This window comes from Ursus maritimus, unplaced genomic scaffold (genome assembly GCF_017311325.1).
Source record: "Ursus maritimus isolate PB19 unplaced genomic scaffold, ASM1731132v1 scaffold_26, whole genome shotgun sequence".
In the NCBI taxonomy this organism is placed as follows: Eukaryota; Metazoa; Chordata; class Mammalia; order Carnivora; family Ursidae; genus Ursus; species Ursus maritimus.
Window position 1 is genome coordinate 38,318,387 of NW_024425119.1, and position 11,046 is coordinate 38,329,432.

At 57.0% G+C, this 11,046-nt stretch overlaps 1 protein-coding gene across 1 annotated transcript in view; it reads right to left on the minus strand.

Moving 5' to 3' along the window:
• The window catches only part of HDAC7 (histone deacetylase 7), a 35,244-nt gene extending 34,213 nt beyond the window's left edge, over positions 1-1,031 (minus strand). The window contains exon 1 of the mRNA XM_040642378.1: positions 968-1,031. Within this exon, the coding sequence (XP_040498312.1) occupies positions 968-986 (19 nt within the window). The 5' untranslated portion in view covers positions 987-1,031. The remainder of the gene's footprint in view (positions 1-967) is intronic.
• Positions 1,032-11,046: the final 10,015 nt, after the last annotated feature.

Below are 11,046 nucleotides of genomic sequence, written 5' to 3' on the forward strand. Positions count from 1 at the left end.
GACTTGGGGGGGGGGGGGAGCAGCAGTGGCTGGCGAGGTCAGATCCGAATGCGCAGCCAGAGAGAGGGAAATGGGGCTGGGGGAACTGGGTGGTCTGCAAGCTCCAGAGGGCTCTCTCCTAACCACAGGCCTAGGAACTCAGGGTGTCAGAGTCCAGCCCAGCTGCCAGATTTGCACCCTCCCCTCCCGCTAACACTCCCTAACACCAACAGCACCAACAACCCCCAGGCCTGGGGGGCGCACATCCCGTCCCCCATCACCCCTCAGTACAGTCTGGCGGTCCCCACCCTCCCGCGCCGCTGCCCGCACCTCAGCGGCTCACTTGGGCACAGGTGTCTCGTCGCCCTGATGGGTGAGCAAGGGTGGCGGGCTGTCCTCAGAAACACCTCACGGCCCGGGACCCTCCCTCCAGGGGGTCATTCTCCCCCACGCCGAGGGCTCGGAGTTCGGCCCTCCCAGGACCCGCGGGATGGGGGCGCTGATGTCCAGCGCCAAGAGCCCGGCCCCGACTCAGTGGGTCCTGCCCTTTGCCCTCTCGCGCTTCCAAACCTTCCGCCCCGGAGCACCGCCCCCTCCCGGGGCCGCGGCGGCCGTCCCTCCCTCCCCGGTCCGCCGGTCGGTCCTCCCCGGGCTTAGGGGTGATGGGACGCCCGGCCTGCGCGCCAGCGGCCCGGGGCCTCCAACTCCCTCCCTCGGGCCTGTCGCTGCCCCGGGGCGGGCGGATGTGGGCGCCCCGCGGGAGGCCCGAGCCCTCCGGCCCCGGAACCGGCCCCGGCCGGGGGGCCTGCCAGAGCCCCCGCGGAGCCGGGCGCGCCGGGCGCGGTCGGGGGGCGCACTCCAGGCCGGGCCCGCGGGCCGCGCGGAGCCCGAGCCGGAGCCGGAGCCGAGCCCGAGCCCGGGCGGGCGGCGCTGGGTGCCGCGCGCAGGGCGGGGCGGGCGGGGCGGGGGGCGGCAGCCCCGTACTCACCAGCGCCGGGGCTGTGCATCCAGGGGCCGGGGCCCTCAGAGCGGGGGGCTCATGGCGGGGCGGGGGGCTGGGGCGCCGGCCTCACATCCCCCCAGTCGCCGGCGGCTGCAGAGCGACTGAGAGACGGCGAGAGGAAGGGAGGGGGCCGGGAGGGGGAGGGCCCTGGCAGCCCGGCCGGCCGGGTAGGATGACAATGGAAGGAAATGCTTTATCTGAGTCTGAGAGCGGGCCAAGGGGGAGGGGAGGGAGGGGGCAGGCGCTCGCGGCCCGGGGACACACCAGCGCGGCAGACACTGCCCGGCGCGGCGCACTGGCGGCCGGCGGACACCCCGCGCGGCCCGGGAGGCGGCCCCGACCCCGGAACGCGGGACGCGGCCCCGACCCGCGCGCGGCCGCCGCGCTGCCGCCCAGCCCGAGGCGCACAATTCCCGGAAACCCAGATACCTGAGCGCACGCCGCCTCGCATACACGGCGTACACGAGCGCACAGCCCTGTTTACACGGGGGCAGAGCCGTGCACACACACTTCTGGGAGGGACCCCCGCGCTCGCCAGGGCGTGCACGCACGGCCCACCGGCAGACAGCTGCACGCAGGGCCGTGGGACCCTCGTGGAGTCCCAAGTCTCGGGCAAGGAATCCCAGACGGACACCCCCGTGCCCCCCCCCATACCCCTCACCAACACGACTTGCCTGAGGAAAGTTCCAGGATCTGATCTGAATCACTGCCCAGCCCTCCCCCTGCCCCCGCCTGCTGAGGGGAACCGAAGGGTCCAGCCTGTTCCTATTAAAAGAAAAAGGGGGTGGGGGTGGTGCTGATTTTGAAAGTTTTCTTTTTTTAAAGAAATTTCTCAAGGGATTTCCTTCCCTCCTCTCCTCTTCCTCTCTTCCTCCCATTCCTCTCCCCCCACAACCCTCCCCCCTTCTTTCCCCCTCCCGGTCCCTATGAGTCAAACTTCAGCAATGTGCCCAGTGTCTCCCAGTGCATTACAGCGGATCACAGAAATGTTCCAGTCTGTGAGTCGGAATGCAGCCGCCTCCAGCCCTCCCTCAGCTAATAAACTCAGCTCTGGGCCAGCTTTGCGCAGCAGTCCTCTCTGCACCCCCCCCCCCCCCCCCCCCCCCCACCCCCCCCCGTCNNNCTCCAGAAGGTCAGACTCAGGGGTCAGGGGCTGAGGACCTCCCCATTGTGCTTCTCAGCGGAGCCTATCAGCCCCGTGGCCTCTGGCAATCTGCTGGGTGGGAGACACAGCCGCTGGCTCTGGGAAGGGGAGAGGTCCACAACGCAAAACACTAGACTCTCCTGTGGGGTGACTGTCGCCTCTGGAAGGCAGCATGCAGCTTCCCTCTGACTTCCCACCCATCCTACCTCCCTCTCTCCTAGGAAGCCCAAGAGTCTCACGATTCTACAGAAGGAGAAACTGAGGCAGAGGCGTGCCACATGGGAAGCACGAGTCCACAATGGCCTACAGGGGCTTGGCCATGGCAAGGTCCAGCTTCTGACCACAGACGCTTGTTCCCGCGAGCGCGGCTGGGGCCTCACCACTTTTTGCTACCTGGGATTTTTAGCAGCTGCCTTCCTACTATAGTTCCTTTCCTTGTCCCGGGGCTCAGTCCGCAGGCAGACCCAACCCCTCTGGTCTTGTTAACTTACCCTCACAGGCTCCTTGCCTGGCATCCAAGCCCTTCCACAATGTGGCAGCACACTGTGCAAACACCTCTCTCTCTTTCTCTCTGTCTCCCTCCATTTTTTTCTCGCTATTCTGCCCAGCGGCTCCTGGTACTTAGTGCTCAATAATATTAGTTGCTGTTATTTCCCGGATTATTTCAGCTAAACTAGGCTGCTGTCTGCTCCCCATCGTGCTTTCCTACTCCCTGACTTTGGCTCATCATGTCTCCTCCACAAATGATGCCCTCCCAGTCCCTCGCTGCTCCTGTTGAAATCTTTCCAGTCCTCGGGGTCTATAACCACCTTCTCCAGGAGCCTTTCCAGGATTCCCACGACCAGAGGGATTCTCTCCCTCCCTTAAAGGACCCCACCCCAGCATGTCGTCAGTCTTGCTCTGTACATGGACCTTCATCCAGCTCGTCTGCGTGTCTCAACTCTCCTTCTTCCCAAGAATGTTCAAGAGCGGACATCCCCTGAGCCCTTTAGTCATGGGTGCATTTCTTGTAGTGTCTTGCTAAGTGGCTTGCACAGAACTCAACTCTCTATGAGTTCTTTGTTGAAGCGAGACAGATGTTCACAGCCTTCAAGAACCATCCCCCCCCCAGCCGGACACCCTTTTTTCCCGTGACTCCCCATGCTGACTCCGCAAGATGCATGCTCTTGTACCGCAAGTGCATTCTTCCCAGCTCTCACCTCCAAAGCACGTGACTCTCCTTCCAGATCCCTCCTCCGTGCCCATGGCTTCCAGAAAAATTGCTTGGCTACTTTAGACTCCTAGCCTCTCCCCTCCCCTGCACCGTCTCTCTCCTTTAATCTTGCGATGCCCCCACCTTAATGCGCGCTAGGATGCCCGTAGTTATTTCTGGGCTGACATCAGGCCCTTGCTAGCTCGCTTCGCCCGTGTGCATCATTCGTGTATTTGTTGGGGAGCCCTCTTTTTCTTTTTGACCTAATCACTGAGATGTTAAGAGATTGAGACTAAAAGTGTATCTCCCCCTGCCTCTGTCTGTCCCCCACGTATCCAGCACTTTCTACACACACCAGGACTCACTGTCCCCAAAGTACAGACAGAAAGACAACATGTGAGGCCTGCATCCAGGAAGCTGGACTGTGTCTCTCCTTCCCTGGACAGCTGAACTTCTCATTCCAGCGCCACTACTGTCCCATCCCAGGCAGGGTCTTAAGCCAGTTTCTAAGTCCCATGCCCCTTGCTGGGATATGTCAGAGAGCCTCCAAGAACCCTAAGAGACGTGAGGCAGGAAAGTGCAGGCTGCCTGTGTCTCCTCTATCCTGGTTACCATGGGAAGTTTCTCTGCAAGGTGCTGGAGTCAGGCCTCTCTCCCAGGCTGCTCAGCGAAGCACCTTGCAGAAGACATTAGCCCCATAGGACCTGCCTGGGGTCCCTCGAGTCTTCCCAGAGTCTCTGGCCAGTCCCAAGCCCCAGCACACACCCCTTCTGCTTCTCTTTGGGCTTCTGGGCCTACTTGACCTTCTCTTTCTCCTCTCCTTCCCTTACTTGGCTACTTTTTACTGGCCATATACCATGTAGCAGCCCTATGCTATCTCTTTGGTAAACATTAGTTCATTTATTCTTAATAATCTTTGTTATGCTCAGGATTAAAGTATGGCCCACGAAAGTTAAGAAATCTGACCAAAGTTACGCAACTAGTAATTGACGGGGCCATTCACTCATTCAACAAATATTATCGGGTGCCCACCCTGTGCCAGGATTCGAAGCTCCAGAAAGTCACCGGGTCTACACTCAGGGCTCTGAGGCCACTCTTGCCCCTGCCTTCTAGATGCAGTAGCCAAAGCCACGATCCCTCCCTAACCCACACTTCCCACACACTCCCCACGAAGCCAATCAGAAAGTGCCCCTTCCCCACGGCCTCCGTGAGATCTCAGAGGACAGCCGTTTTCCTTGGGTTGGGTTGGACCTTGCATTGCGGTTTCCGAACTTGGGATCGAATGCCAATTCACAGGGTTGGGGATTTGCAGGTTGATAGGGGAGGTAGGTCTCCAGCTCCAAATAGTGTTTCGTGGGAGCAGATATAACAAGGGGAAGGCAGGAAGGAAGGAGGGAAGATCCTTTGGATTTATTGAGCGTCTCCTCCGTCTCGTGGGCTGCTCAAGGCCCTTTCACTTCTATCGCATTATTATCCCCCATTGTTGTAGCGAGCAAACCGAAGCCCAGAAAGACAAAATGGTTCGCCTAAGTCCACAAAGCCAGTGACTTAATCCTCACTGTCTGATTCAGAGCTAACTTGTGGCAGGTCAGAACAATGGAGAAGCTGCTGCCCTCGTGTAAACCTGGCGCGGGAGGTCTCAGCTGATCTACGTGTGACATTCTGGATGCCAGATGTACCTCCTAGCTGTCCCCAGCCGTGTTCTCTCATCCCTGGCTTCCCCCTTTCTCTGTTGGCTTCACACAGGCAGGACTGGAGGAGCTATGCAAGTGTCCCAGTTAGGACTGGGGGTGCAGCCAGCCAGACCCCCACCTCGGATTTCAAGATGTGAGGGAAGAGGGGATATATCCTCCCGGGCCAGATTTGGATAGCTAAGTCAAGAAGAGGCCAGGCCATGGCTACACGTCCAGATGGCTCAGGTTGGTAGGCCAGATGATGGTGGAGACTAAGGCAGGTGGAGGGAACGAAGCAAGTCCCTCACCCTGTCCCCCTGCCTCCCTCCCATGTCAACAAAGGTGATGTGGTTTCCCCTGTGGTCTGTTGCCCTAGACACCTGCAGTTCTTAGTATATGGGTATGTGTCTATGCACCAACAATGACATGGGGGGGACACAAGGAGAGCGGTGGGACAGGATGGGGAGGGGCAGGAAGCCAAAGGCAGGGTCTCCTTAACCCCAAGATGAAGAAAGCGAATGAATGCAAAGATGGCAGAGGTCACCCCCTCGACTTCTCAAGGGCCCCAACCGGGACCATCAGGAGAGAGCTAGAAGAAAAGCACTGTGGGGATCAGGGCTCTGGGCTGGGAGCCAGCGGACTGGAGTTCTAGACCTCGTTCTGCCAGTAACTCCCCGGGTCCACACCTTTCTAAGTCTCAGTTTTCTGCTCTGTGAAATAGCAGTATCTTGGCTCCCTCTTCACAGGGCTGATCTGAGGTCACGTGAAGTACGTATTCGAACACCTGTACCGCTGTGAGTTTTAGAGTCACTGTCCTGATAGCCCCTGGACACACACACCTGCCTACGCACATACCACAGTGAAGGTAAAGAACATTAAAGGCAAAAACAAAAACGCAGCCTCAGCCCTCCTCTTGACCACAACGTGTTGAGGAAACAAAACAAATATATAAAATACTTGAAAGCCTGTTGCGAAGAAACCAACTCTTTTTAACATCTCGCTACTGTGTGACCGTGGCCAAGTCACAACCTCTCTGGGCTTCGGTTTTCTCATCTATCAAATGAGGAAGCTGGTTTAGGCCATGTCGACTTATTTTTCTGAGTCTAAAAACCGTTTTTCGGATCCCGTTGTTCCACGCGTCAGTGAGTCCGCAGCAAAGAGGAAAGACCTGCGTGGATCGGGGCCCGAATGAAGCAGGGAGTTTTGGGCTGGGTTTTGGAGGAGCCCAGAAATGTGAATCAGTGTGGGGCGAGGGGGGGGACATTCCAGGTGGGGAGAATGGCATGTGCGAGGCGAGGCAAGGAAGCAGAGGGGTGGCAAACAGATTAGCAAGGCTCAGGAATGAGGTTGGTAAGGACTCAGGGCATCTAGAGAGGAAGTCAAGACAGGAGGAGAGCGGCCAGCCACCAGGCTGAGGCCGCTGAGATAGAAAGTGGGGGAGGCGTGTGGGTGGGAAGACACTCTCTCAGCCCCAGAGGTCGGTGCCAGAGCCCATCCAGCCAAACTCCACCCAGGAGAGAAGGAAAGAAATGTTCCCTTGCCAAGAGGCCCCATCCACCCTTCCCTTCTCTCCCAGCCCCACTCCCAACCTTGAGGTAAGCCAGGGCCCCCTGGAGCCAAAGCCTCCATTAGCGATGGGAACAAACAGATGGGGGCCCTGCCACGTCCCTCCAGAACAATAACACCAGAGGCAAAATCGTCATAATAGTAATGGTGATGAGGATGAGCTAACCTCCCCCCCACCTGCCCTCTGATAAACCCCAGGCCACTGAAACCCCTTGATAGGATTGTTCTGTTTACTAGAATCTTGGCTCTTTAAGAGCTGCAAGTAGATTTATAAGATTATCTCATCTGTAGGATCCCCCAAACCTGCCATTATATCAAAATCGCTTAGAAGGATCTGTGAAAAACAGATTTCTGGCCCCCTCACAGACTCAGTCAGACTCTCTGGGGTGGGGGGTACCCAGTAATCTCTTGCTTAGGACGCCCTGATCCAATCCAAACCACTCTTTTTACAGATAAGGAAACCGGGGGCCCAAGGGGGAAAGAACCTGCCGGAGATGACATGGTTAATCAGTAGCAGGGAGCAGGCCGGGAACTCAGGTGTCCCGGCTTCTAGATCAGCCCTCCTTCTAACAGCCCACACTGCCCAGCCCTGGAGATGCCTGTGCCAGCAGAGATTATGGTCAGGGAGGCAGCCACTGGGCCATACTCTAATCATGAGCAAGAAGAAATCCGTCTGAGTTGCAAAATGCCTTTCTGCAGCCATGTCACAATTACTGGTTCCAGTGGGCCGCTGCAGGGATGCTGTGGCCCACCCCCTGGTGGGCTGGGGGCTTCCGCCCTGCTACACGCCCCCAGCAGGACCCTTAGAGCCCCAGTGACTATATTGGCTGGAGGGCAGGTTCTGACTTAGTTATAGGTCTTAATGATTCCTTTTGGGAAGCATGTCTCTCTGGCCGCAGAATCTCTAGGAAGACCTCGAGGAGGCCCTGGCCTAGGGACTGGTGCCAATCTTCCCTGGAAGTGTCTTTCGGGGTAGGTTGAGATGATGTCTCTGTAGGTCAGGGGAGTGGAGACAAGAAAGGAGCGACGAGCAGAGGGGAGGGTGAATGGGGTGAGGCTGGCTACTCAGGATGTGACCCCGGGGTCCTTGCTAGGACCTTGAAGTACCCCACTCACACAGGACCACCACTAACTACCCTCTTTTTCATCCAGCATAATTTCGTATCTACTGAGCGTCTACTCTGTGCCAGTTTCTTGGGCACAGAGGCCAAAGAAGCCACAATCCCTATCACTGAGGAACTCATCCTCTCCTGGAGAGCAGGGGATGGCCAGAGAAAAAGAGCCCGGAGTGGAGAAAACTGTCCTGCACGCAAGGGGCTCCGACACCCATACCGTCGAGGACATGCTGGATTCAGAGTCAAGGAAGTTCCGTGTTTAAAGGAACCTGATGGACCACGGGGTCTTGGTGGGCTAGGGCACTGGTCTTGCTCTGACCTGCAGCCCTCCGTGCCTGAAACAGTGATTCTAGAAATCTCTGCCCTTGTCACATCCCTTACTCCAGCTCTGCCGGAGTGGCTAGGGATAGGAGGGCACAGGAGGCAGAGAAGATGCCCCTCTCCCCCTGGGCAGACCCCGAGGCTTGGCTTCACACTTCTCTACACTAAACTTTCAAGGAGACATTTAAAAACCCATCAAGGAAAAGCTAAAAAGAGACTGTGTCGTATTGTGGTTCAAGGCAAGAGTTTGGAGTCAGTCTGCTTGGGCTGGAGTTTGTTGCTTATCCACTGGGTGACCTTAAGCACGCTATTTGACCTCTGGGAAGCTCATTTCCTCATCCTCAGATAGGGGTACGACGACGTGCCTGCCTCATTCAGGTTGCTGTGAGGACGGTCTGCACGGGGCGTGAAGCACTTCGCGCAGAGCCTGCCCACGCTGGGCTGTGTTAGGGGCAGAGCCCGATGTGGACATTCGTAATAGAAGAGAGTATCCTGTCCCCTCTGTCCTCTAAGCCGCAGTTTTCCCCTGCAAACTCAGTCTCAAAATAAATACTGTCCTAACTGATGCGAAGAAATCCAGAGAGTCTCGCGCCAGCTGGGGCGCACAGAGGAGCTCAGCAGGGCTGTGGGAATGGGAAACCACGTGGACCTTTTCCTGACCCTCCCGAGGTACAGGTGTGGGTTCTGAGTTGACTCAGTTGAGGGAAGTCTGGATGGCCGGGGCTGCAGGGAATGGCCAAACAGACTGCAGAAAGGGCCCTGCCGCCTCTCTCAAATCCTGGCACCAAGCATCTGGAGTGATGTGCACATCTGGCCGCATCCCTGGGGCAATGTTCACAGCTGCTGACATTTGAGGGAGGAGAGAGCCAGCTCCTCAGCCAGAGCCTAGGGGGCTATAAATAACTAGCTAAGAAGACCAGGGGGATGAGGTTGACCTTTGGGGGGCGGGAGCGGCTGGCGACTTCCCCCACCCCTTTGGGTCCAGAGCCAGAGTTTTAGCAAAACAGGAAGAGGCAGCAGCAGCTGCTGGGAAAGTAGGAGTGGCTCCCCTTCCCCCACTTGCCTGGGGCCTTAGGATCCCAGCCAGGACCTGGGAGAGGTGGAGCCATCTAGGAGGGGGGAGGGAAGGGCAGACCCACGCAGGCTGTGGCCCCAGCTCCCGGTGCCCTCCTATGGCTCAGCTGCGGCACAGGCGAGGGAGATGGAGACAGACAAGGGCAGCCCAGTGGGCTGGGGCTTCCACCCCAGCCCCCTCCTGTTCCCTTTCTGTTCCCCTATCAGTGGGACGACAGGAAGGACAGGCATTAGAAATGGAGCTTAAAATATGTATGCGAGGCAGACAGTGGGTCTAGAGGCCAAGCCCACCTTCCTCTCCCATCCCTTCCCAGACCGCAGGTGGGCTGAGCCTAAGCCCACGTGGGTGGGAAAGAGGGCTCTAGACTAGAGGAAGGATCCCTCTGGGCTGCTGGAGGGGCCCAGGGCCTGGCCCCTGTGGAATGATGGAGAACTTCCCCATGAACCGTTGGTTTGAAGAGATCCAAAGCGCTGGGGTGGCTCTGGGTGACTGTTTTCCCGGAGTAACAGGGCATCCACAGGGACACACTCTGGAGAGCCAAGCCCTAGATCAGAGGGCCTCATGTAGTCCAGGATTAAAGAAGTTATCCCAGAAATGTTGCTTTGCTTTGCCTGGGAGAGACTGGCCACTGAGAGTCTGTCCCTCAGTGTCGGATTGGTTGATGACATCTGTTTGGAGCTTCGGCTGGCCCAAGTCTTCAGTGGCGTCTGTGGCAGTATCTGTCATGACCCATCATTGCCTCTCAACCTGGAGCCCCAGGCTTTGCCCGCTGGAGAAGTCTGGACCAGCATCATCCTGTAGAAACTGAATGTGAGCCACAAGTGTATTTTCGAATTTTCCACGACCACCAGCAACAAAGTAAAAGTAAATAGATGAAGTTAATTTTAATAGTGTATTTAACCTAATATATGTAAAATAGTATTTCGGCATGTAACTGAAACAGAGAAATTGTTAATGTGAGGTTTTACATCCTTTCTTCAGACTAAGTCTTTGAGATCCGGTGTGCATTCCATACTTGAAGCACACTGCAGTCCTGACCGGCCGCATTTCCAGCGCCCCGCAGCACGAGCGGCGAGCAGCCGCCGCAGTGACCGGCACGGGTCGAGATGGCTCGTAGCTGAGATGCTGCTTCAGCCCTTCTAGTCCCTGGCTGGGGAAGACGCTGCAGAAGTGGAGGAGGGGGCGGGTGAGGTCCATATGAAGGGTTCATTTGCTCGAGGAGGGAGGCACCCGCTTTGATTTTCAAGCATCCAGACCTAGAACCAGTCCTAACCTATAGGCAAGCAGGGAAACTGAGTCACAGAGCAGCATCTTCCTAGACAACGGGACTTCTCCTCCTCTTCCTCCACCTCTTGCTCTAAGTTGAAGGTTGGAGGAAACCTATCTCCTCAGGTGTGCCAGCCTCAACCCTTCTCTTTCCCCTTCTAAACACAACCCCAAACCCAAAGGGATTCGGGCAGCAAAATTAGGCAATGTGGGAGGAGAAGTGAATTTGGAGGGAAATACAGAATTAAGCTGCAGACAGGTGTGGAGTTGAGATGCGGGTGGGACATTCGGGGGTGGGGGTGTTGAGTGGACAGTTGCCATCTAAAGAGGGAAGGCAAAATAAAGATCTGAGGTCACCAGTGAGAACTGGAGTTGTAGGTGGGAGTGGATGAGATCATAAGAGTGGGGAAAAGAGGGGAAGGGAACCGGAAAGATGGCTAACTATAGCAACGTGACAGAACAAAGATTCTGGGTGGGCAGAGGGGTGGCAGCCAGTGAAGGAGGCTGAGAGGGAGCAGTCAGAGATTTAAACGAAGCAAGAGGAAGCGCGATGTCAGAGTCCAAAGTGGGAGAGAAGGTGGAAAAGGGGAGATTCGCCCTCGATTGCGATTGATGATGCTTTAAAACCATTCTGACGGGAAGAGTTCACACAAGCTGATAATGAGCACGATAACAGTGGTAGACTGAAGTTCAAAGCGCGAAAGACTCTTCA